Source organism: Schistocerca piceifrons, chromosome 2, assembly GCF_021461385.2.
Source record: "Schistocerca piceifrons isolate TAMUIC-IGC-003096 chromosome 2, iqSchPice1.1, whole genome shotgun sequence".
Lineage (NCBI taxonomy): Eukaryota > Metazoa > Arthropoda > Insecta > Orthoptera > Acrididae > Schistocerca > Schistocerca piceifrons.
The window spans coordinates 251,902,502-251,929,602 of record NC_060139.1 but is presented as its reverse complement, the minus strand read 5'-3'; the positions used below and the strand labels follow the sequence as shown (position 1 = coordinate 251,929,602).

Here is a 27,101-nt window from a genome sequence, read left to right as displayed (position 1 = left end):
ATCTCTGCTACGAGTTCTTAACAAGTACTGACTACCACGAGTCCTCGACAGGCACTGACTACTACGAGCTCTCGACAAGCACTGTGTAGGCGGCTGAATAATACTCTTTGGCGCAATCTCTGGCGCAGTGGCTCAGTGTAGCCACCTTTCACAGTGCGTGAAACACGTCTCCGGCACCTTTCAGTTAGGAGCTTTCTCCGACCGCAGTTCTAACGTAGTGTTTCGTAGCCACGTGTTTTATACCACTGCTTGAAGTCACGTTGAACAGCCCGCCGCGAAACACCAACAAATCCAGCAACTTCACAAAACGTATGGCCACGGGCAGGGCCAAACACGATTGTCCCTTTCTCCTACTCTGTCACGTCTCCTTACAATTTACCCATGTTTCTGTGTGATGTTCTCTTGAAACATAAATGCATCACTGATCGCTACTGCCTTATAAGAGAGGCAGTGCTCGCACGTTTAAGCACGTGACTCGATTGTTGCGCCGTATGTAAAGGCTTAAAGGTTGATCTCTGTTGGTTGGTTGATTCGGGGGAGCGGACCAAACAGCGAGGTCATCGATGACATCGGGTTAGGGAAGGATGGAGAAGAAAGTCGGCCGTGTTCTTTCAAAGGAAACATTCCGGCACATGCCTGAAGTGATTTAGGGAAATCACGGAAAACCTAAATCGGGATGGCTGGACGCAGGTTTGAACCGTCGTCCTCCCAAATGCGAATCCAGTGTGCTAACCATTGCGCCACCTCGATCGGCGATTGATTTGTGTGAGCTCACTGGGGTACTAGCTTTTTGTATGATGAGCTTACGTTAGATGGAAAGTAGGAAGTCTGAAAACGCGCTCCGACATACCTTACTTCATGATTTTTTTAAATCGTCGTCTGATGTCGCTAAACTACAGTAAAAATAATTGGGAAGCTTACGACAGTGCTGTAAAAATATTGGTGTTTTGGGGTTGAGAAATCTTAAACGTAGAAATTTGATGTAATAGTTGTTCTTAAGTACAAAACTTTTGGTAGTTCCTTTCTTTATGGTAGAACCTGTTTTTGGGCACATTTCAGAACAACTGTTTCTTTCTTATTTGCGTTCTGTTGTGGCGGTTCGCGTAATTCTAATAACAATGCTAATTATAATATTTGTGTTGTTATCACCAAGTCGACATTGAATGCTTCCCTTTCATGCATACGTGATTTTTTTACAGTTTCGTGCGCCATCTCCAGGAGGCAATGAGTGCAGTTGTGCTGATACAGTTCGCATCGAGTGTGACCGTGGCTTGTATGACTTTATGCATATCTACTTTCGTAAGTACAAATTTATATTGCTGCAGTTGCTAATATTGTTCAGAACTCCGAAGTATTGTGTTTCTGTGAATAAATCTCAGAAGGGGGGATGGAGGGAGGAAGGAAGATGTTTATAATAGAGCGAACATGTAAGTCTATCTGTGAGCATACCAGACTGAACTCTCCCGGGTGGAACACAAGATAGCGTAATACGTTAACGCAGAAAGTCGTCTCGCACACCACACACTATTGTTCGATCAATTCTTGAGTACTATTCGTCGGTATGGGATATCTACCAGGCTGGATACAGAGGATGTAAAGAACAGCAACGCGCCATGTCATGGGCTTTCTCTCAGATTTCCGAAAACGCTGCAACATTTCTTATTTATTCAATCTATTTTCAGAGGCGTGCACAGACATACACAAATACTTGTTCCATAGATCATGAATACGACATTTCGTAATGATGAGGAACGTGTCACTTTAACATAATTTTTCTTTACATAAAATAATTTTTTTAGAGTTACTACTTCATATCTAAAACTTCAGCTGTTGAGTAGAAGGAGTTGTCATTCAGAAATCCTTTTAACTTGTTTTTAAATGTTGTTTTGCTATCTGTCAGACCTTTAATGCTATTTGGCAAATGACCAAAGATTTTTGTGGCAGCATAATTCACCCTTTTCTCTGCCAGATTTAACCCAGAATAGAGAAGATCATCCTTTCTTCTAGTGTTGTAGCTATGCACTTCGCTGTTATTTTTGAATTGGGATATGTTATTAATAAAAGATTTCATAAGTGAATATATTATTGCGAAGGTATTGTGAATATCCCGAGTTCCTTAAATAAATTGTTTCCCATTAACGAACCCAGATCTAGCTATTGTAATTTCCATATTAATTCTGTACTGCTTTTATTTTAGGTTCGTAATCGGACGGCTGGAATGTTGTGTACGGAGCATCGAGTTTCTTATTCCGTTGTTTTCAACTCATTGTAATATGTTTTGTGTGTCTAAATTTAATTTAAGATTGGTTTTACGGTGCTCTCAATTGTTGGTAAATTTTTCAGAATCCGGACACAGGCAGCGCAATGAAGGCTGCTGTCTATTTGCCAATACCCGCCATTCAGGTCTACCTCTACTGCTGGTTCGCCCACGACATCATGGAACAGGTATCTCACAGTGATTTGTTTTCTCTTACAAAAAATGGTTCAAATGGGTCTGAGCACTATGGGACTTAACTTCTGAGGTCATCAGTCCCCTAGAACTTAGAACTACTTAAACCAAACTAACCTAAGGATATCACACACATCCATGCCCGAGGCAGGATTCGAACCTGCAACCTTAGCGGTCGCGCGGTTCCAGGCTGTAGCGCCTAGAACCGCTCGGCCACTCCGGCCGGCTTTCTCTTACAGTGTGTCTGCTTATGCACAGCCGCAAACAGTACTCACACACAAAGCGAACTGGTAATGATTTATACAACGCGCAATTAAGAAGTATTGCACATAAAACTTCGCACAGTATCTTTACACACAAACGGATCAAAACAGAAAATGTGCCTGTGTTTGTAAAATACTAGCTTAGCGTCCGCTGCTTTGCTTGCGTAGACCGTATGATCTGCATAGATACTTTTGTTTTTCTTTAATCGAATTTATATGCTGTTCTCAAATTGCAACATCTTCCAAACATTTCACGCTAATTAAGACCTTTGAAGCATGGTCTTTTCCTAATGTACTTCTGAACAAAGTGCGATTGTGGAGCTGGAATACAATGTTTTTCTTGAAACTTCCTGGCAGATTAAAACTGTGTGCCCGACCGAGACTCGAACTCGGGACCTTTGCCTTTCGCGGGCAAGTGCTCTACCAACTGAGCTACCGAAGCACAACTCACGCCCGGTACTCACAGCTTTACTTCTGCCAGTACCTCGTCTCCTACCTTCCAAACTTTACAGAAGCTCTCCTGCGAACCTTGCAGGACTAGCACTCCTGAAATAAAGGATATTGCGGAGACATGGCTTAGCCACAGCCTGGGGGATGTTTCCAGAATGAGATTTTCACTCTGCAGCGGAGTGTGCGCTGATATGAAACTTCCTGGCAGATTAAAACTGTGTGCCCGACCGAGACTCGAACTCGGGACCTTTGCCTTTCGCGGGCATTCTGGAAACATCCCCCAGGCTATGGCTAAGCCATGTCTCCGCAATATCCTTTCTTTCAGGAGTGCTAGTTCTGCAAGGTTCGCAGGAGAGCTTCTGTAAAGTTTGGAAGGTAGGAGACGAGATACTGGCAGAAGTAAAGCTGTGAGTACCGGGCGTGAGTCGTGCTTCGGTAGCTCAGTTGGTAGAGCACTTGCCCGCGAAAGGCAAAGGTCCCGAGTTCGAGTCTTGGTCGGGCACACAGTTTTAATCTGCCAGGAAGTTTCATATCAGCGCACACTCCGCTGCAGAGTGAAAATCTCATTCTGGAAGGTTTTTCTTAATCGTGCCTTTTGCGTTCTTCCTGTGATATTTCCGTAGAAACTTTCAGCCCCAAATACATACTTCCAACCAAGAAGTAAAATACCAAATTTCACAGAATTATCTTCAAAATTGTTTTAACATAACGAAACAGTCTCTTAAAAATACGTATTTCTAACCGAGAAGTGAAATACTAACATTCAGAGAATTTGCTTCAAAAATGAAACGCGTATTTTTAAATTTTTGACAGAGAAACCAAATACAAATTTTCATAGATTTAGCTTTGCAAATGCTTTCATAACGAAATAATTTCGTAAAACTTTTCATCCCGTGTTTCACTCCCTTAGAGGGCTGAACTTCCAAAAACACTGAAACGAGATATTTCTTATTTCTAACCGAGAAGTCAAATACCATTTTCGTAGATGTAGCCTTAAAATGCTTTAGAACTTCCTTAACACTGATTTATTTTCAAATAAAGAACTTTAATCCACTGTTTAACCCCCTTAGTAGTTGCATTCCGAAATATTCTGAAACACGTATTTTTTTAAAATTTATGACTGACAAACGAAACACCAACATTCCTAGTTCTAGCTTCAAGGGGCCTTAATAGCGAGATCTTTTCAAAAAACCTTTCATTTCCTGTTTCACCCCCCCCCCTCCCCTAGGAGTTGAATTTGAACAAGCCCTTTTCAAATGATGTCTACACTATAAGATCCACACCCTATCCAAATTGCAGGTTTCTGTTCTTAGCGGTTTGAGCTGGATGATGACGAATCAGAGAATCAGCCTTGCTCTATTTCTCCGCCTTAGGGGGTGAATTTCCTAGAACGGGAAACACGTATTTTTTCTCATTTCTAACCGAGAAGCCAAATACCAGTTTTCTTGTATTTAGCTTTAAAAATGGTTTCACAATGAAATATTTTCATAAAAAATTACGCCTCCTATTTCAAGTCCTTATGGACTGAATTTCCAAAAAGAGTGAAATGCCCGTCTTTTTACTTCTAACAGAGAAACCAAATACAAATTTTCATGGATTTATTTAACAAATGCTTGCATGAGTTCCATAAAAACTTTCATCCCCTATTTCACCCCCCTAGAGGTTGAATTTTCAAGAACAGTGAAACACGATTTTTTAAAATTTCTAACAGGGAAGCCAACTTTAAATTTTCGTAGATTTAGCTTTACATATGCTCTCATAATGAAATATTTCATAAAACATTTCATCCTCTATTTCATCCCCGTAGGGGTTGGATTTCCGGAATCTCAGGCACTTCCATTTTTATCTGTAACCGAGAAGTCAAATACCAATTTTCATAGACATAGCTTTAAAAATATTATAGCAGTACTTTAATAGTTGTTTATTTAAAAACCTTTAACCCGCTGTTTCTCCCCCATTTTCGAAAATGCCGAAACACGTATTTATTTATTTGTGACCGAAGAACCAAATACCAATTTTCGTAGGTCAAGCTTCAAAAATGCCTTAAGAGCGACATTTTTCAAAAAATCTTTCATCTCTTGTTTCACTCCCGTAGAGGTGGAACTTCGAAAAATACCTTCTTAAGCGACTACTGCAGTGTAAGATCAGCACCCTCCCCAAATTCCGAGTTTTTATCGTTAGTTGCTTGGGCCGGGCGATAATAATCAGTCAGGACACTGCCTTTCCTACATGTACAGATAATTCATTCTAAGAAAGAGAAATAGATTTTATTTGCTGTGCTTCAGAAGCTGTGCAGTATGTCGTAAGAACTGAACTACAACCCGGATCTGGATAATGCAATGTCAGAAATGCACAACAGAATGCCACTTCGTAATACTGAGCAGGAGTTCACTTAAGTAGTAGTAAGAAACAACTTTTGAGACTTCCGCCTCACGGTTTTTTAGTCCAGTCTTCAGAGAGATCTGAGAGAAAGCTAAATAATTAGATTACTTCTTTTACACAGGTACGACCTGCGCTTTCTTCCAGCTACTGGGCACGGTTGTTTTATTCGAGGGACCTGCAGTAGAGTGTAGTTAAGAGAGGGGCTAACCCAGCAGCAAATTGGGTACAAAATCTGACAGGGATTCTATCAGACCCTGAGACCTTGTTAAATTTTAGCGATTGCAGCTGTTTCTCAATGCCACTGACACTAATATCTATTTCACTCATATTTACAGAGGTACAAGATTAAGTTGAGGCAATACTCCTGGGTTTTTCTTTGTAAAGGAATATTTGAAAACAGAATAAAGCGTTTTACTCTTAATTTCAGCTCGTGCTTTGTGGATGTGTGACTGGACACTAACTATAGTGCCACTAACAGCCTTCACATATGAACAGAATTTCTTTGGGTTTTGTGAAGGACCACTTTACATTATTTTGCTATGGTAGTCATTGAAGGCATCACGCATTGGTCTCCTGACAGCCAAACGCGTCGCATTCAGCATTTATCTATAGTCCTAGGCTTCCTTTTAAATTTGTTATGCAGTAATCTCTGTTTGTTTAGAAGTTTCTTTACAGTCACTGTATATCATAGGGTTTCCCTCCTATTATGAGCTTGTAATGTGCGCGTGACACAGTACTCGTTAAAGCCTGTACTATGGTAATTGAGCGGCGTTCACCTTATGAGAAAGTATTTTTGTATAGATATCGACCGCGTGTACCTGAATGGTGGCAAATCAGACTTACACCCACTCTGTAACAACAATGATCCGTCAAGCAAGTTCGAAATGCAATTACACGCCAGGATGGACCAAAAGCAACACTGAAGATGCTACCAATTTGATAATAATACGATCGCCAGCCTAATTAGGCGTTAACTGAATTTCTTCCCTGTACAAGTTGGTATATATTCATGCAAAACAACAAGTTGTAACACTGCATAATATAGTAGAATTTTAGAACCAAAAAATCTATTGAACTGATAGTTTTAAGTTCTGTATTGATATGGAAAAACCATGAAGACATAACACTACACTGTAATGTATACTACAAAACTTTATACTGTCTATTAATCTGATTAAAATCGGGAATAGGTTACCCTAGAAATATCACTTTCGTACCACACACAAAATGTCAATTTTGATAAAGATAAAACACTGATAAATTTTGACTTTTATATTGACTTTGACTTTTGCTGGTCAAACCAATTTAGAACACTTCAGAATTCAAATGAATAAAAGGGGGGGGGGACCCTGAAGCTGTTATGATCACTGTATTAAAAAAATGATTACTGAATTTATTATGCGTTCAAAATTTCCAGTATATAAGTTACTACTCTTTTTATCTTATTTACTGCTCCTTTAAAAACCTTTATATCTGCCTCGAAATAATTAAACTTCATTACTATATCAATATTAAAGTTATCTTTCAACTTCGTTAGACTTTCGTTATTCATTTACTGGTTCATTAACGAAACAGTTCTTTAAACACCATTCTAACATAGTTAGGTCTGCAAGTAATTATTATTAACACAAAATTTAACTTTTCATTTCGGGACACTCGGATTGCACAACATTTGGAAAGGACCCTGTCTAGGTTAGTTGTGAGGATAATTAAATGATGGGAAAGTTCTGGTAAAATTTAGGTTATTATTGAACAGTTCACTCTAGGGTCCATACGAATACAGTACTAAAAGTTTCAACCTGCTTGTATCGATGCGGCGGTTGGCGGGCGGCGAGATGGCGAGGCAAAGAGCACACATACAATCACAGCTATGGCTCTTGATGTATCGTCACTTTAATTCTTCTTAGCGTCGCAATAATTTTCCATTTAGTGCCTATGGAATTTTGCCATGCTATGTGGGCGTTGGAACAGCATACCCGAGGCTCAGTGAAAATACGTCTTCCAGGAGAGCCACCTCGCTCCAGAAGGTGTTGCTCAGACCAATGCCAAACTCCAACTACAACTGCTGATCCCGTTGTGCCGTGCAGTGCCCGTGTGTATTTTCCCGCGCTCGCCTGCCATCCACCTTTTACCGCTCTCTTACAGACAGGGTATTCACCCGAGGTTTTGCATTCTATATATCCTAACACATTGCCTACGTATGGACCAGACGCACAGTTACAATTTTAAACATCTTACAACAGTTTCAACATTTGTTACATTTCAATTCTATCACAATATTACTTGACATTTGACATAAACATTAATCTTCACATTGAAACTTGTTTACAGTTTTCTTAACACAATGGCATGAAACAAAAAAAAAAAAAAATGAAATCAGAACATCAATTACACAAATGTATCGAAAAATCAGAAGAAAAAAATTATTTATATGTACAATAGTACAGCGTCGTTGTTGTTACAAGCTGTACTATTGGATACATAACTATCCAATACATGGTCAAGTATTCTTTTGAACTTGAGGCATAGTTCACCTTCCAGCTCTTGTCTTGAGCTAAACATTTAAACGTCACAAGTTCCTCAGTGACACATGACACTACCGCTTCTCTGTCTACTGTACATGTAAATCTTGCTGCTTGTTTCAGTTACTCTTTGCAGCTTGGTATTCATTGCTGCTATAACTGTCTCATGGTCATTGATACCAGTTTCGATGTGGACTTCCCCAAAGAGGTCAGGTCTGTTTGTTGCTGTTAGACCCGCAACTCCATCATGCTGCCTCCGTTGCTTTGCTGTACGAACTCCTGCTCTGCCTCGTGCGGCTGGCTTCCCTGTTAGGTGTACGTTGGCTGTCGTGACTTCTGGCCGGTCGTCATACTAGGGCCAATCTGCTGAGGCTCCGTGTGGCTTCCTTGTGGTGGCGCTTGGTCACAAATCGTTCTGGACAAGGCGCCAACAGCAGACGGGTTTCAAAACACATAAACGGAACACAAACGAACAGAGAATCATTCTGGCCACGAAGAGGACCGCAAATGGGGAACTCGGCTGACGTAAGTGACTTCAAAGAAGAGCAGAGTGTTATGCCCGGCACGTGGGAAAGAGCATCTCGAAAACGAAGAAACTTGTCGACTGTTTGTGTGCTGCTGTCGTGAGCATCTATAGATAGTGGTGGAAGGATGCTAAAACTAGGGGTGCATGACAAGGTGTTGGACGTCCACGTCTCATCACACAAAGTGGAGTTTGGAGGCTTGCCGGCTCTGTAAAGCAGGATTGGTAAAGGTCTGTGGAAGATCTGACGACAATGTACGATAATAGTGTCGGATCACATATTTCGAAGTTAACTTTTCAGAGAACATCACTGAAGACGGGCCTCCGCAGCAGAAGATTCGTAACTGTTCCGATATTGACCCAACGACGTCGTTAATTCTGATTGCGTTGCTGACGGAATGATCAACACTGGACCGTGGATCAACGGAGATGCGTCGCCTGGTCTCAGGAATAACCTTTATTGCTACACTACGTCGATGGTAGTATTTGGAAACGCCGTCATTCAGAAAAACATGTATCGCGCCACAGACGCACGTCCGAGCGGGCAGTGTTATGCTACGGGAGGTAGTCACATGGCTTTGCATGAGACCTGTGGTAGTAATCGAAAGTACCGAGACAGTTGTGGACTACGTGAAGCAGGCCGGTGTGGTATAGTAATTGAAATGCTTATTTTTATTTTATTTGAGTTATTTGGATGAGTTATAATGCCAATTTTTGTTTGAAATTTATAATTTTATTAATATAATAAAATAATTTAAATTGTTCACTTTTTTACTAGTATGTATTTTAGACCATAGCGATATCTTATGTCCTGTTAGCTCTCTCTCAATTAGAATCTCGGTCGCATTTATGCTTGTTATTGAAAATCGTTATTTGTGGAAGTTTCGTTTAGTACGAGTTACGAATAGCACAGAATCAAAAGTAGTCTCTGGTTCAGCTTCGTTATTTATGGATTTTAATATGTGCAGTTACTGAAGTGTTACGATTTTACATCTGAGACTGTTTGGTTTAAAAATACTAGATTGTACTTACTACAATTTTGAAGTCAGTCTCAATTCAACAGCAGTTAAACAATTTTCATAAGAAGTTAACTTCCGATCGCAGCATAGAGCGACCGGCTGACTGTCATTTACTTGAGGAATTTCACCGCCTACATCAACAACCTATCTGACTTTCAGCGTGTAATCTGACTTGAAAACTTAATTACGACGAATATAAGGTGTTAAGACATTTATTTCGACTCTAAATGCTTGAAATTAATTCTAATTAAAAACAAATAGTGTTTTTTCACCGAATTAGACTGAGCTTGCTTAGTAACAAAGCTTATGAATAAACAATTTACGACGATATCAAGCTACGTTACGTCCGCTATTATTGTTTCAAGAGATTTTAATGAAGTTTGTGACTCGTCCTCCCAGCTTTAAATAAAAATAAAGTGGACAGTACTCTGGAGATCGAAGACATCGTCACCCGCCAACTTAATAAAATAAAGCTTAGCACCTACGAAAGACTACAAAAAGGAGAAGGAGCTATATTCTGTTGTAGGTATAGGTTTTTAATCAGCCTTCTATCCCTCCAGCCACCATTCTTCCTTAGAATTTATTCCACTGTACTCTATCAAAGCCTTCCTCCAGTCTTTCAGTGTATCTCTCACCTGTAATTCTCATCAGTTCAATTGCATCTAATATACCTTTCCCGCTGGCCGGTGTGGCCGAGCGGTTCTAGGCGCTACAGTCTGGAACAGCGCGACCGCTACGGTCGCAGGTTCGAATCCTGCCTCGGGCATGGATGTGTGTGATGTCCTTACGTTAGTTAGGTTTAAGTAGTTCTAAGTTCTAGGGGACTGATGACCTCAGAAGTTAAGTCCCATAGTGCTCAGAGCCATTTCGAACTATTTTGACTACGTGATCAATATTGCGGACCATCTGCATTCTTTCACGCTCCATGTCTTATCTGGCGGCGGAGCCATCTTCCAGCTGGATAACTGTCTGTGTCCCAAGGCCACATACCAGTACTATGGCTGATCTGTCTAGTGAAAGAAATCACTATTAATTCCACATAGCCTGAAAAGATAAAGAGGGGCACCAGTTTTTTTGAAAAATCACTTTTTAGCCTGTCTGCGTATTTAAGATATTGATTTGTGTGTACAGGTGCAACATTGTAATGTTACGGTAGTTCCGTTGGGGTAGGTTTGATTTTCGCGGATATTATGAGGATAAGGGGTGATCGAAGTCACAGCTTTCTGTTTATTTCCCGCGAGATTTAAATGACTGGATATTTAGTGGAGGAGAGGCAGTGGTGTTAACAGCCTGATCAACAAAGTTTGCGCCAATGTGCAGGATTATATTCCAGATCACTCTGTAGTGTTCCATAGAGTGAAAAGAAGAGGCATAAGTGGAAGAACATGTGTAGCTTATCGTGAAAGAGTATTAATAAACTGTATGTGCTGATGCACAAAGAAAATAAGAATATTAATGTTAATGTTTTTGAAACATGTGATCTCCAATACAGGTTTTGCTAGTGCTCTAAAGCAACTTTATAAATGGAAGTAAATAATAATCACACAAAATTTGTGGAAATTAAAAATTTGCGTCTGCAGTAAATAAATCTTTATGGCAAGTTTTATGATAAGCTTCAAAATCATTATTTTTCACTGTTCATGAATACACAGAATTGGCGCACATGTCTTTTATATCGGAACAGTTGACGAAAATTGAAAAACTTAAGTTCTGAAAATGGTCGCAGCGCAGCTCTTCTTGGCTTTTGATTCACATTTTCTGTCTGAAGGTTTCTCTTCAGTCGTCATTCATTCCGTTCTTGCAGGATCTTTTTCCGGCCGCAGTGACGTCGGAGATTTGTTGTTTTACTGGATGCCATATTCGCGGTACAGTCGTGAAATGGTCGTACGGGAAAATCCCACATCATCGCTACCTCGGAGATGCTGTGTTCCATCACTCGTGCATCGACTATAACACCACAGAAGCGCCAAAGAAACTGGTATAGGCATGCGTATTCAAATACCGAGATATTTAAACAGGCAGAATACGGCGCTGTGGTCGGCAACGCCTATATATGACAACAAGTGTGTTGCAGTTGTTAGATCGGTTACTGCTGCTACAACGGCAGGTTATCAAGATTTAAGTGAGTTTTAACGTAGTGTTATAGTCGGCGCACGAGCGATGGAACACAGAATCTCCGAGGTAGAGATGATATGGGATTTTCCCGTACGACCATTTCACGAGTGTGCTGTGAATATGGCATCCAGTAAAACAACAAATCTCCGACTTAGCTGTGGCCGGAAAAAGATTCTGCAAGAACGGAATCAACGACGACCGAAGAGAAACGTTCAGACAGATACAAGTGGAACACTTCCCTAAATTGCTGCAGATTTCAATGCTGGACCATCAACAAGTGTGAGCGTGAGAACCATTCAACGAAACAATGCGCTTTCAGAGCCGAAGGCCCACTCTTGTACTCTTGACGACTACACGACACAAAGCTTTACGCTTCGCCTCGGCCCGTCAACACCGACAATGGACTGTTGATGACTGGAAACATGTTGCCTAATAGGACGGGTCTCGTTTCAAATTGCATCAAGCGGATGGACGTGCACAAATATAGAGACAACCTCATGAGTCCATGGATCCTGAATGTCAGCAGGGGACTGTTCAAGCTTTCGGAGGCTCTGTAATGGTGTGGGCCGTGTACAGTTGGAGTGATATGGGACTCTTGATACGTCTAGATACGAATCTGACAGGTGACACGCACATAAGCATCCTGTCTGATCACCTGCAGTCATTCATGTCCGTAGCGCATACCGACGGACTTGGGCAACTACAGCAGGACAAGCCAGAATTGCTTCAGAATGGCTCCAGGACCACTCTTCTGAGTTTAAACACTGCCGCTGGCCACCAAATTCCCCAGGTATGGACATTATTGAGCATATCTGGGATGCCTTGCAACGTGCTATTCAGGACAGATCTCCACGCCCTGCAGACTTCATGGTGTCATTTCCCTCCAGCACGCCTTCAGACATTAGTCGAGTCCATGCCACGTCGTGTTGCGGCGCTTTTGCGTGCTCGCGGGCGACCTACACGATGTTAGGCAGGTGTACCAATTTCTTTGGCTCTTCAGTTTAATATGCTACTGCAGTAAATTAATCTTTATAGCACTTTTTACGATATGCCTCAAAATAATTATTTTTCACAATACACAAATGTACACATTTGATGCATATGCCTCTTTTCTTGGAATTGAAGCAAAGTTTTCTGCATTTTGAGGCGTTCCTTGACTCAACAAATTTTAGTAGTTGACCAACATTGTAAAACCTAACTTCTGAAAATTGGTCCAAAATAGCGCTTCTTGGTTTCTTAGACACATTTTCTGCAGCATCTACATCTTCTCTGCACAGAGGAACTCCTCTTCTTCTAGCTGCTGACACGTCATCTTAATGTCCTTATTGTTTACCAGTCAGTTTCATCAACTCAGCAGGACAGTCTTCAGTCAGAGACGAGAATTCGCCATCTTTCTAATCAGATAATTCTGTTTTGTTGTCATTAAGCAGAGCTTCTAATTGCTCATCAGTTAATGTTTCACACATTGCTATAGAGTGTAGACATAATGGTTATTTCAGTATTCCATTATCGAAGACTAAATTGAAATTAGTAAATAGGCGATATGACCTGAGGTCATTTCATACACACATCAAAAAAGTTTTGCGTCACCTCGGTTCCGAGAGTTCCCGAACCTGTACAGAAAATTGGAACAGAGATCAACGTAAACATCATTTCCGCCCGTTTTATTGTTCATGAAAACCACACGTTGCACGTTGTACCACCATACAGTGACACTTTCAGAGGTGGTGGACCAGATTACTGTACACAACGGTACCTCTAATACCCTGTAGCACGTCCTCTTGCATTGATGCATGCCTGTATTCGTTGTGGCATACTACCCACAAGTTCATCAACGCACTGTCGGTGCGGATTGTCCCATTCCTCAACGGCGTTGATCCCTCAATGTGGTTGGTGGGTCCTGTCGTCCATAAACAGAGTTTTCAATCTATCTCAGGCAAGTTCGATAGTGTTCATGTCTGGAGAACATGGTGGCCATTCTAGTTGAGCGATGTCGTTATCCTGAAGGAAGTCATTCACAAGATGTGCACGATGGGGGCGGGAATTGTCATCCATGAAGACGAATGCCTCGTCAGTATGCTGCCGATATGGTTGCACTATTGGTTGGAGGATGTCATTCACGTATCGTACAGTACCTTCCATGACCACCAGCGGCGTACGTCGGCCCCATATAGTGCCACCCCAAAACAGCACGGAACCTCCACCTTACTGCACTCGCAGGACAGTGTGTCTAACGCGTTCAGCCTGACCGGGTTGCCTCCAAACACGTCTCCGATGATTGTCTGGTTGAAGGTATGTGAGACACTGATCATGCAACCTATTGCGCACAGTTTGAGTCGTAACACGACGTCCTGTGGCTGCGCGAAAAGCATTATTAAACATGGTGGCGGTGTCGTCAGGGTTCCTCCGAGCCATAATCGGTAGGTAGCGGTCATCTACTGCAGTAGTAGCCCTTGGGCGGCCTGAGCGAGGCATGTCATCGACAGTTCCTGTCTCTCTGTATCTCCTCCATGTCCGAAAAACATCGCTTTGGCTCACTCCGAGACGCCTGGACACTTCCCTTGTTGAGGGACCTTCCTGGCAGTAACAATACTGACGTGATCGAACCGCGGTATTGACCATCTAGTCATGGTTGAACAACTGACAACACGCGCCATGTACCTCCTTTCCGGTGGAATGACTGGAACTGATCGGCCGTCGGACACCCTCCGTCTAACAGGCGCTGCTCGAGCATGGTTGTTTACTCCTTTGAGCGGGTTTAGTGACATCTCTGAACAGTCAAAGGGACTCTGTCTGTGATAAAATATCCACAGTTAACGTCTATCCTTAGTAGTTCTGGGAACCGGGGTGATACAAAACTTTTTGATGTGTGTAGTAACGAAGAAAATTTATACAGTTCTGGACTAATTCTCAACATGTAGAACAGTATGCAAACGTTAGGTATAAGTCACAGATTCTTAGTCTATTATTCAGGCACAATAATTACTATTAAGTGCCTTTTCGATTTGTTGAAGCACCCTTTTTCCGCGTACGACTAGCTGTAAACTAACACACGAATGGGTCCTTGAAAGGTAGTGTGGCCTGATTTTGAAAGTAAAAACTAGGACCTACACTCACGGACAGACGGTCTATAAGCGGAAAAATACGCCTGTTTGCGGATTAAAAAAATAATAAACGGAGATCCAACGTGTGGTACGAGGGAACGAAGAGGTTAAGACACAACTCTCAAACATCGCACGGAAAGCTCGTGAGCTGAGGAAGAAACTGTGTCCGATGAGGCGGCTGTCTCTGGCCCACGAGGGCACGGAGCGAGGCCGCCCAGTAGTTAGCACACTGGACTCGATTTCGGGAGGATGACGGTTCATATCCATGTCCGGCCATCCAGATTTAGGTTTTCCGTGATTTCGCTAAATCGCTCCAGGCAAATGCCGGAATGGTTCCTCTGAAAGGGCACGGCCGCCTTCCTTCCGCATTCTTGAAACATTCCGAGCTTCCGCACCACCTCTAATGACTTCGATATCGACGGGACGTTAAACCTTAATCTTCCTTCTTCTTTTCGAAGCCTTCTAGCATAATATGCCAAACCACTCTTCCTTATTCTTTAAATAACAGGAACGTGTATTTTGATGCTGAACATATTGAAACGATCTGGTTCTGTTAGGAACCGTTCACTACTTTTCAGGAAAGCTTTACAATGCTCTAAAAATTCTGGAAAGTTTTCTTGGATGTTCTGACAACGTCTGCAACGTTCTGGATTTAGAAATGTGTAGTATAATGTTTTGGAACTCTAAAAATCATTGCTATTTTCTAGAAATAGTCGATATCTGGGTGCATATAAGGCACCTAAGTTCTGCTCAAAACGTTACTAATAAATGAAAACTCAGAGTGTAAATTTACAAAATTCATACGTAATGAGTAAGTGATGTCTACATCCAAAACGTACAAAAAGTATTTGGGTAACCTCAAGTGAAAACACAAAGAGACAAGGTGGCATTTAGAGTTGAAAGAGATGAATCAGAAGAAAGACTGGCCTCCAAATGGTCATATATTGTCATTGAATGGCAGCAATTCAGAGGGAGACATAGCAAGAGGCGCGCGGGGTCGCCACGTGGTCCGAGGCGCTCTGTCACAGTTCGCGCGGCTCCCCCCCCGTCGGAGGTTCGAGTCCTCTCTCGGGCATGGGTGCGTGTGTAGGCCGTAGAGTAAGTTAGTTTCAGTTAGATTAAGTAGTGTAAAAGCTTAGGGACCGGTGACGTCAGCAGTTTGGTTCCATAGAACTTACCACAAATATCCAATTTCCATAGCAAGAAGAAAATAATATAATTAAATCTTTTCACCATTGGTAGGCATGTATCAGAAAAAAGGTCTATTATACACACAGAAATTTTCAAGTCATTTCGTGAATGAGATATGCTAAGAAGAAAACAAATGTTCAAGCGAAGGGAATCAACACCTAATAGTAGAATATGTGTGTGTTTTAAGAATTTATATAATACACAGAGAGGAAAAAAGCGCAACAACAAGGAGTTGCGCGACATAAATGAAAGTTGGTAGGGGTGTTTCTACATTTGAAAGATGATATCTAGTCAAATTTCGTGCCAGTCGCATAAGAGTGGCGCTAGTAGCAACACTGTAAAGATACAAATCAGGTTTGCTTCAAATACACCACGGTGTAACGGTCATGAGCATTAGTTACCTTTGAGATTCGACTTTGTCGGTTGATGTTAGTCAACAATGCCTTTAAGGCGACAAAGATGCCATTACCACCACATCACTGAGCTTGAATGAGAGCTTGTAATAGGGCTAAAAGATGTTGGAGGTTCCTTCTGCGATACTGCAGAAAGATTTGGCGGGAATGCAGCCACTGCACATGATTGATGGCATCGGTGTTCGCGAGAATATGTACAGTCGCAGGAAGACTTGAGTTCAGGACAAGCACGTTGCACTGGCGATTGGGAAAACCGCCGTGTTCGGCGTATGGCTCTGGCACACCGCACTGCATCTGCAGCAGCATTTCAAGAACAGCTCCGAGCCAGATGCCCTGTAGCGTGCATTCCACCGGCCCCAAACCACTTCCATTTGCGATTTCAGCGGCGTCACGCGATAGCTCATAGAAGGGCAGGATGGAGGTCTGTTGTGTTTTCTGATGAAAGCTGGTTCTGCCTCAGTGTCAGGGACGTCTGTGTCTTGGTTAGAAGAAAGGCTGTTGAGGGCCTGCAACCAACCAGTCTGCGTGATACACACTGGACCCATACGTGGACTTATGGTCTGCGGTGTGATTTCGTATGACAGCACCTCGATGGCAAAACTGTATGGTAATCTGATGATTCGACCTGCCATGCTGGGATTCATGAACAGCATTCCAGGAGGTGTTTTCAAACAGAATAACGCTCGCCCACTGCCGCTGTAGCAACCCAACATGCACATAGTGTTGGAATATTGCGTTGGAGTGCTCGATCACCAGTCAGTCTCCATTCGATCACATAAGGGACACCATCGGTGACAATTCCAGCGTCATGCCGAACAACATTATCCGTCCCTGTATTGACTGACCAGATGAAACAGGCATAAAACTCCATCCGACTATGTCACTTCCGGTACCTGTACAACATAATGCACACACATTTGCATGCTTGCACCGAACATTGTAGCGAGTACATCGCTTCTTAATGTACCAGCAGTTGACATTTGCAATGGCTTATCTCACGTTTGCATTAACATTGCAATGTTAATCACTTAAACATGTTACCTAGACAAATATATTCCCGAAATTTCATTACTCCTGCAACGTAACCCTCAGGTTGTGCGTTGGGTTGAGTGTGAGTAGAACTCTACCCAGTGGGAGGATTACCGTTACTTAACGAGTCCAGAGCTTATGCAAGTTTCCCTCTGTAACTTTGGCTCAAAATTCGCGTGGTTCACGAAACAACAGGCCTGAGACTTAATACTGGGGTGTTAATGAATCAGCAAGGTGGTTTGATTAACCCACCAACGGATAACACATCTATAAAAGCCGCTACAGAAAGTACCTAAATAGAGCTTATTAGGGGGCATCTGATCTTTCAATATTTGTTGATTAGATCAAAAATGTGACTAGCTAATGGGATTCATTTGTCTCTCATCTCTTAGGGAAGATTAATTAATTTCTTATTTTCTGTGCTAGGGCATTTGAGCAATTTGAAATTTGACTATGGCTTTAAATTATTGATCACAGGTTTGAGGATAAACTATTGGCAGTTCTATACTGATTGGAATTTATAGTCTAAATGATACCAAGACAATTGTTAACACATTAGTACTAAGCAAGAACCAAAGTCATACAACTGCAAGGGCATCAGCCCTATTTACTCACAAAGAAGGTCTCTCTAACAAAATAAGCCTATGGTTATTACCACGCAATTGTGGGAAGGGGGGATGGAGTGCTGACCTGGCTTCAGTGTAAGTACATATTTAACCATACAGTCATGCCTAGACCCGTGCTTTGCTTTGGTATTATTACTAAGTACTACAACTGAAACGCAGAGCAAGTCCAACTATCGAAAACTCAAGTATACTGGTCAGTACCAACAGGATGCCCGATATGCTAACATGTGTTTCATAAGGATATAGCAAGTTGTCTGCTTATATTTGGTGTGGCAATTCGCATACATTTATGTGTTAAGACTACACAGATACACTATCACATTCCAGGACTCAGCATTCCCTACTAAATATAGCTGGCTTGATTGTAACCCGTAAATTAGAGCAAATAATTTTCAGACACATTTACTGTTAGATAAAATGGGGCACACACGCGCATTTACTACGTAACAAGTGGCTGGGAAATGATGCAACTATCAGGGCCATCAAAACTATACATAAAATCGGGGCTCTTTCAAATAGATAGTACCTTACTATGCATGTTTCAGGGTAAACATCATTATAAAGCAAAAGGTAAAGTGGCGGGAGAACGCTTATCTAGTACCACGTGGCGGTAAAGTTACGCGAAGGTTAATGACAGCAGAATTATCCATAAAAAAAATCGTAAATCTCTCTGATAAACGGTATCGTTCACTGAAGATTGCGTGGCAGCCACCATTATTCTAAAGCAGAGTGGTTGGAGGAGCTCAATAACGTTTACATCGTACCACGTGGCGGGGAGAGTTATACAAGTCTTAATAGCAGCACAAATTATACCGAAAAACGGAAATTTCTCTAATAACCTGTATCGCGCACTGAACATTTCGCGCCAAGCTCCATTATTCTAAAGCAAAGTGATTAAAGGAACTCAAGAACATCTACCTATTACCACGTGGTGCCAGAATCACACGAGTATTAATGCCGGCAAAATCGGAGCTCATTACCAGGTAAACAGTACTGTACTCTGCAAGTTACACAGTAAACTTCATTCTTAGCAGTACAAAATGTTTAAAGAGGAGGACACACGCACATCTACCAACTAACATTGGTCCCAGCTCGCACAAATGGCTAAGTTGGAGTAACTCAAAACAAGGAAAATTCACGAAATCTTGACACCCCAGATTAACTCGACCTTTCATTGCAGTCGTGCACTACTGTTTAATTATTCAATTGGGTCTCATATTGATAAATCTGACCTGTTTTCTTATAAATGGCCGTTGATCCCGTTTCGGGCCAAAATGAGCCCGCTCACACTTCCGAACATCAAATTTAATTTTAGGCACGTATTTATAATCACGGAATTAATTTCCTAGCGAAACTGTACTGAAGCTAATTGAACATCTAAGCGATAACCAATCTATACTTTAATGCCATGACCATTACTCCAACTGGCCACATGGCAGGAAACTTTGTACACAAAGAAAACATCGAAAGAAAAATCATAAAAATCCCCCCAAAACTTTACTATAAAGAAGTATCCTTGAGAGCTCATTTACAGACCATTCGCAATTGTATAATTTTTCTGTGGTCAAAACAACTTCACTAACAGAAGGTAAGTGATAACAAATATAAACACGCGGGAAAAAATAGCTATTACTTTTCTTTTGAAAATAGTGGGCGTGTACAAATTTATTACAGTACTTGCAAATAATACTGCCATCGAATCCAGAAAGCACAAAGTATTTCGGTTGATTTACAGTGAATATCAGGGGAGGTAAGAAGACATACGGCGTTCATTATTGGAGTCACAATGTAACATAGATTTGCTAGACTTTCGACAAAATAAGGCAGGCAAGATAAATAACATTTCTTTAGAATTTCTATAATCGTTGGGGGAACTGACAACCAAACGGCTGTTCAAGTTGATATGTAGAATCTCTGAGGCTGGAAAGATAGCATCAGACCTTCGGAAAAATATCATTCACACAATTCCGAAAACAGAAGGGGCAGAGAAATGTGTGAACTACGCACAGTCACCGTAACAGTTTGCGTATCTGCTGCATTCATGGGGCACAGAGGCTCCACGCGTTACAGTAGAGTGTGCGAGGTTGTCTGCGCAACAGGCGTATCCCTCCGGGTGACACTAGACTTCTTGTCCAGCGTACGGAGGGCAAAGAGGAGACACAGGCGGCTCCGCCTTTGCCGTACTATTTTGCTGCGCCGGTTACATGGGCGGAACTACAGAGTTACTCAGTATCCTTCCGCCCGCGGAATATTCAGGGGTTTGGACAGGGGGACAACAGCAAACCCATCAAGTGCGGCACTTGGCAGAGGCCTTGGACTCCTGCTGCTCGACGTCACGAGAGCTTTCGGTTCCGTGTGGCATGAAGAGCAACACGTGGAGTCCCAACAGCACACGTGTTATTACCGTGCAACTACTTGGATGGGAGTACCTTTCATGTTCGTGCTGCCGACAGAGTGTCATCATGTCCCAACGCCGGCAGTTTGCCCCAAGAGTCGATGCTTGCCCCGATCCTATATAACTTGTATTCTGCAGTCATCCCCACAACACGCCGGGTGAAGCTGGCTTTATACGCTAGTGAAACAGCGTTGTGTACCAAGAGCCTTAACGCGTGCACACTGTACGACAAAGTGGCCGCTACCTTTCCACCTAAACAAGACGCAGCTCATCATCATCACAAAGAGGTTGGTGTCGGCATATCTTCCATCTGTCATCGTCAGGACATCATCCGTAAACTGGTCATCGTCTGCCTGTTACCTTGGCGTCACGCAAGACAGACGTCTGACTTCACGCCAAGGCACAGAAGAAGTGCGTGGTAGGGTTCTTGGACGACTGAGGGACCTATATCCGGTTCTCAGCCCAGACTCTATGCTGCCTACCCATGCCGATCTTGCCATCTACAATGCCTCGTACAACATCTCCTCGAGTGTGCAGCAGTGGCCTGGGGCCATGGTGGCGACACCCACATCTGACGGCTGCAAGGAATTCAGCAAATAGCTCTGCAACAGGCTCCTCTGGACTACCCCTCGCGAGGACTTCACCTACTAACCGGTGTATCGCGACTTAAAGAATGATATCGATATAGTGCAAGGAAGTTCAACCAACAAACTCCTAGCTCTGCAAATATACAAATCGAAAATTCGAGCAACAAAGCCTAGTACCGACTTATTCTAAGATGACCACACCACCTTCGGGACGAATATGGTGCCATCATTAGAAACGTTAATGAAAACAACAAAACCTTTATATATGTAGCAGAAATAGGTTCCACTAAATTTGATACAGCTGAAAGGGTACAGTACTACCAGACATAGGGAAGTTTTGTCTCATATGGTACAGTAATACCCGTCGTATAACAACATTCTTCGTTGTTCTTGTCAGAACAGTGGTTTTATGGTAACCCAATTTTATTCAATACGCTGAAACCGGATGGTGATGTATAAAAGAAGGACAATTTGTATATTTAATTATTCATATGTGCACTTTCTTCAAAAATAGATTCCTATATCCAGTTTTGTGATGTTTGAGAAATGAGTGAATGGTTTGTTGTCTGCTGACTACAGATAGTGTATATATAATCTGTAATTATCTTTGAGACAGTCCTCTAGTCACCTTTGACAGAACCAAAGAAAGGAAGTATTCCAGAGCACTTGAGGGCCTGGAGTGTGGCTGAGCAATACGGTAACAGGACCCTCCCTCACTTCTGAGGAAGCATGGAATGGCCTGGTGAACGGCCATGTTCCGACACTCTGTCACAGGTTCCTGAGGTTGAAACACATATGGAAATGATATGCATTTGGATTATTTAAGAGTAGCTAGAAATGATGATTTCCCTTTTCAGAATATCAACGAGAACAAAACTTTTTGGTGGGAGATTCTTGTAAAGGTAGGCAGGTAAGACTCAAGGGGAACTTAGGATTCTTTGGTAGTGACCAACGGTCACAATGAAACCACGTGTGGTAATTTTAAACTGAGATACTTGCGTGTGTAAGTTTAAGCTGAGAATATTTAAGAATTACGTGTGCAGTACTGACTTTGTCTCTATCTGACCAGGAGAAAGTGCAAAACAGAAGTGCTTGTGGAAGCTTTCAGTTGACGATCCGTGTGTAAGATAATTAACTAATCATGATACCAAAATTACCGTTATTAATTACATTCGTGTGAAGCAAGTTAGAAATGTTGATACTCTGAGAGAGAAAAAGTTGAGTTAGCCATCTGCCCAGCAACGCAATGAGGGATACATTGCAGTGGGAGATGAGCATGACTCCTCCAGAATGTGGTAGGTCCGTAGGAAAGGTTACGTGTGAAATTTAATCCGAAGGTCTGTGACTTGTTAATCTGGGTTGAAATCTTGTTGTGGGGAAGATTTGATACTTACTGGCTAAAGTCAGTTGTTCTGGTTTATTTTACATGTTTAATCTGCGTCATTTGAATGTGACGACTTAGTTACAAATACTGTACCAAAAACAAGAATTTTCATTGAATAGCCTGACGGCTAGTAAATTCTCTAGGTTTTTAATGAATAAGCTTATGAGTGTGTGTGTGTGTGTGTGTGTGTGTGTGTGTGAGAGAGAGAGAGAGAGAGAGAGAGAGAGAGAGAGAGAGAGAGAGAGAGAGAGAGAGAGAGAGACATAGTGGATATCCATACCAATCCAGAAAGTACACTTTAGCGATAAGGAAAAACATTAAGCATTAAGAGACCACCGTAGGATATCGAAATGTGTACATAATATCATTGCCCTGTGGCGTCAGAAATACATTCTACAAGTGCTACTACTATTTCCATCTACAGCAATATTTCCTCCTTGTTCTGAAATGTTATTTCACCGATTTAACGATCTGTTCTGTAATTTTAAATTTTATATACATTTTACCTAAATATTAATAGTAAATTTGTCATATTTTAGGCTTTAAAAAATAAAGACTATCTTATAGAGGACGCGCGCATCTAGCGCAAAGAGGTGAACAAAATCTAAAAAAAATTTTGTATCTGTATAAGACCGGTGTTTTACATTTTATAGCTAGTTTGACAACGCATGAACCTGTGTTCAGTGTATGCCGCCTTTACGTATGAACTATATGTATTTCGCATAAATTCAGTTAGATTACTAATAAGCCTGGTTAAATACTGCATTTATTTTAGGTTTTAAAGTAAATTTTTTTTGGTAATGTTATAGAATCTGAAAATGGTCTCTGTATGGCCGAAACCGGTTATGACTGTGTCATAGGAATGTGATTGCGTCTATAAATAAACAAAAAAAATTTTCGAGAAAGTGTTTCATAAGGTGCTGATACGTTCTTTTCCTTTGTGTTTGCCACGATTAATGTACTGAAGAGCTACAGAAACTGAGCTGTAACATGGAAACAAAGCGATTCCGGACCCTCGTCCATATAACATATTCTCGTTCTTTAGGCGTGAGGCATTTTACCGAGGGAGGTGGCGCAGTGGTTAGACACTGGACTCGCATTCGGGAGGACGACGGTTCAATCCCGCGTCCGGCCATCCTGATTTAGGTTTTCCGAGATTTCCCTAAATCGCTCCAGGCAAATGCCGGGATGGTTCCTTTCAAAGGGCACGGGCGACTTCTTTCCCCATCCTTCCGTGAGGCATTTTCCGTGAAAGTTGTACCACACATTTTTGTTAAACCCTGTATTATTGGTACGTGAGTAAACGACAGGTATTGTTTTTTGCTAGTGTGGAGCCCTGACGTGCGTTGTGCGGCAGCTACGCAGAATCCAGTGATGATACGTAAACAGGCACTGTTGTTGTTGTTTGCACGCGGCCGGCAGAGCGAGGCGGTGTCGCTGTCGGTGTACTGCGGCGGCTGGGAGTCTGCGAGCCGGCGCTTGCGCGGTGCTCTGCTGCTGGTGATGCGCCGCGCGGCCGCGCCCTGCAGGCTCAGCGCCGCCGGCCTGTGCACCATCAGCCGCGGCACCTTCCTCTCGGTGAGCGCCGCCCCGCACCGCTCAAAACAGCATCGCTGGTCCTCACTCTCTGACGCCCGACGACAAGGTTGTGTTGTGATGACGATAAGCAGCCACATCAAAATACACTACTGACCATTAAAATTGCTACACCACGAAGATGACGTGCTACAGACGCGAAATTTAACCGACAGCAAGAAGATGCTACGATACGCAAATCATTAGCTTTTCAGAGCATTCACACAAGGTTGGCGCCGATGGTGACACCTACAACGTGCTGACATGAGGAAAGTTTCCAACCGATTTCTCATACACAAACAGCAGTTGACCGGCGTTGCCTGGTGAAACGTTGTTGTGATGCTTCGTGTAAGGAGGAGAAATGCGTACCATCACGTTTCCGACTTTGATAAAGGTCGGATTGTAGCCTACCGCGATTGCGGTTAATCGTATCGCGACATTGCTGCTCGCGTTGGTCGAGATCCAATGACTATTAGCAGAATATGGAATCGGTGGGTTCAGGAAGGTAATACGGAACGCCGTGCTGGATCCCAACGGCCTCGTATCACTAGCAGTCGAGATGAGAGGCATCTTATACACATGGCTGTAGCCGATCGTGCAGCCACGTCTCCATCCGTGAGTCAACAGATGGGGACGTTTGGATGGCAACAACCATCTGCATGAACAGTTCGACGACGTTTGCAGCAGCATGGACTATCAGCTCGGAGACCATTGCTGCTGTTACCCTTGACGCTGCATCACAGACAGCAGCATCTGCGATGGTGTACTCAACGACGAACCTGGTTGCACGAATGGCAAAACGTCATTTTTTCGGATGACTCCAGGTTCTGTTTACAGCATCATGATGGTCGTATCCGTGTTTGGCGACATCACGGTGAACGCCCATCGGAAGCGTGTATTGGTCATCGCCATACTGACATATCACCCGGCGTGATGGTATGGGGTGCCGGACGTTACATTGCAGATCTGTTACGACCCGTGGCTCTACCCTTCATTTGATCCCTGCGAAACTCTACATTTCAGCAGGATAATGCACGACCGCATTTTGCAGGTCCTGTACAGGCCTTTCTGGCCAGCACATTCTCCAGATCTCTCACCAAAAGGAAACGTCTGCTCAATAGTGGCAGAGGAACTGGCTCGTCACAATACACCAGTCACTACTCTTGATGAATTATGGTGTCGTGTTGAAGCTGCATGGGGTGTACACGCCATCCAAGCTCTGTTTGTCTCAATGCTCAGGGGTATCATGGCCGTTATTACGGCCAGACGTGGTTGTTCTGCGTACTGGTTTCTCAGGATCTATGCACCCAAATTCCGTGAAAATATAACCACATGTCAGTTCTAGTATAATATATTTGTTCAATGAATACCCGTTTACCATCTGCATTTCTTCTTGGTGTAGCAATTGTAATGTCCACTAGTGTACTTCAATCCACGTCGCGGTCTGCTTCTTGTTGCAGAGGTGATCAAATATTTGTATGGATAGTCCATTTTTATCCATTGTGTCCAGCTGTTTATAACGCGTCGAAAGAGGAAGGATTGTGCGGAAGGTGGCGAGTACAGACAGTCTAAGAATCGAGCTATCGGTGATGAAATCCTCCTGTCAGGTGTCTACCACTAACCGATTTCCGTGGAGGAAAGTGTGATTAAATATTAAGAGTTTAGGCCCTGTAACTTATTTAAATAACCATCTCGCCTACTCAATACAGTAGGACTTAACAGCACATAACAGCAATCTATTGGGAAACCTTCCGCGCTGGGTAGTCGCACGGTATGAGGCGCCTTGTCACGGTCCGCGCGGCTACCCCCTTCGGAGGTTCGAGTCCTCCGTCGGGCATGGGTGTGTGTGTAGTCCTTAGCGTAAGTTAGTTTAAGTTAGCGTAAGTAGTGTCCAAGTTTAGGGACCGATGACCTCAAAAGTTTCGTCCCATAGGAACTTACAACTTATTTCCAATTTTCCCATTGAGAAACAGAGAAAATTGTGGTCCTGTGTGTAATCGCCAAACGGGTCTAACGCCTACATTCAGCCCCTTTTTGACCACACTGGGGTGGCAGTTGAAGATAGCAAAACGAAAGCTGAAGTTGTAAATTTCACGTTCAAAAAATCGTTCACACAGGAGAATCCCACAAGCATACCGTCATCTGACCATCGGACACTCTCGTGTGGACGACATAATAATAAGCATCCATGGCGCAGAGAAACACTGAAAGATGTGAAAGCAAATAAATCACCAGGTCCAGATGGAATCCCCATTTGGTTTTACAAAGAATGTTCTATGGCACTGGCCCCTTACTTAGCATGAATGTATCCTGAATCTCTCGTCCAATACAGGCACTGGCCCCTTACCTAACTTGAATTTGTAGTGAATCTCTCGCCCAGCACAGATTCCCAAGTGGCTGGAGAAAAGTGCTGATGACTCCAGTTTATAAGAAGGGTAAAAGAACGGACCCGCAAAATTACAGACCCATGCCCGTAACTTCGATTTGCTGGAAAATCCTTCAACGTATTCTCAGTTCGAATATAATAAACTTTGTTGACACTAAGAAACTTATGTCCACGCATCAGCATGGTTTTAAAAAGCATCGCTCGTGTGAAACTCTGCTTGCCCTTTTCTCATATGGTATACTGCGAACTATGGATGAAGGGAAACGAGCAGATTCCATATTTCTATATTCCCGGATATATTTGACGCGGTGCTCCATTGCAGTTTGTTAATGAAGGTACGAGCATACGGAGTAAGTTCACAGATATGTGAGTGCCTTGAAGATTTCTTAAATAATAGAACCCAGTTGATTGTCCTAGATGGCGAATGTTCATCAGAGAGAATGGTATCGTCAGGAATGCCCAGAGAAGTGTGATAGGATCGCCGTTGTTGTCTATAAACATAAATATTTGGAGGACAGGGTGGGCAGCAATCTGCAGTTGTTGTTTGCTGATGATGCTGTGGTGTCGAAGTTGAGTGACTGTAGGGAGATACAATTTCTAGTTGGTGTGATGAATGGCAGCTAGCTCTAAATGTGGAAAAATGTAAGCTAATGCGGATAAGTAGGAAGAACAAACCTGTTATCCTCCG

The 27,101-nt window shown here is 42.6% G+C and overlaps 1 protein-coding gene across 1 annotated transcript in view; it reads left to right on the top strand.

Moving 5' to 3' along the window:
- LOC124775298 overlaps nucleotides 1-27,101 on the top strand; it is a 52,518-nt gene that overhangs the window by 5,311 nt on the left and 20,106 nt on the right. Inside the window, exons 2-3 of the mRNA XM_047250135.1 lie at nucleotides 2,344-2,445; nucleotides 23,875-24,030. Coding sequence (XP_047106091.1) covers nucleotides 2,344-2,445; nucleotides 23,875-24,030 — 258 coding nt within the window. The remainder of the gene's footprint in view (nucleotides 1-2,343; nucleotides 2,446-23,874; nucleotides 24,031-27,101) is intronic.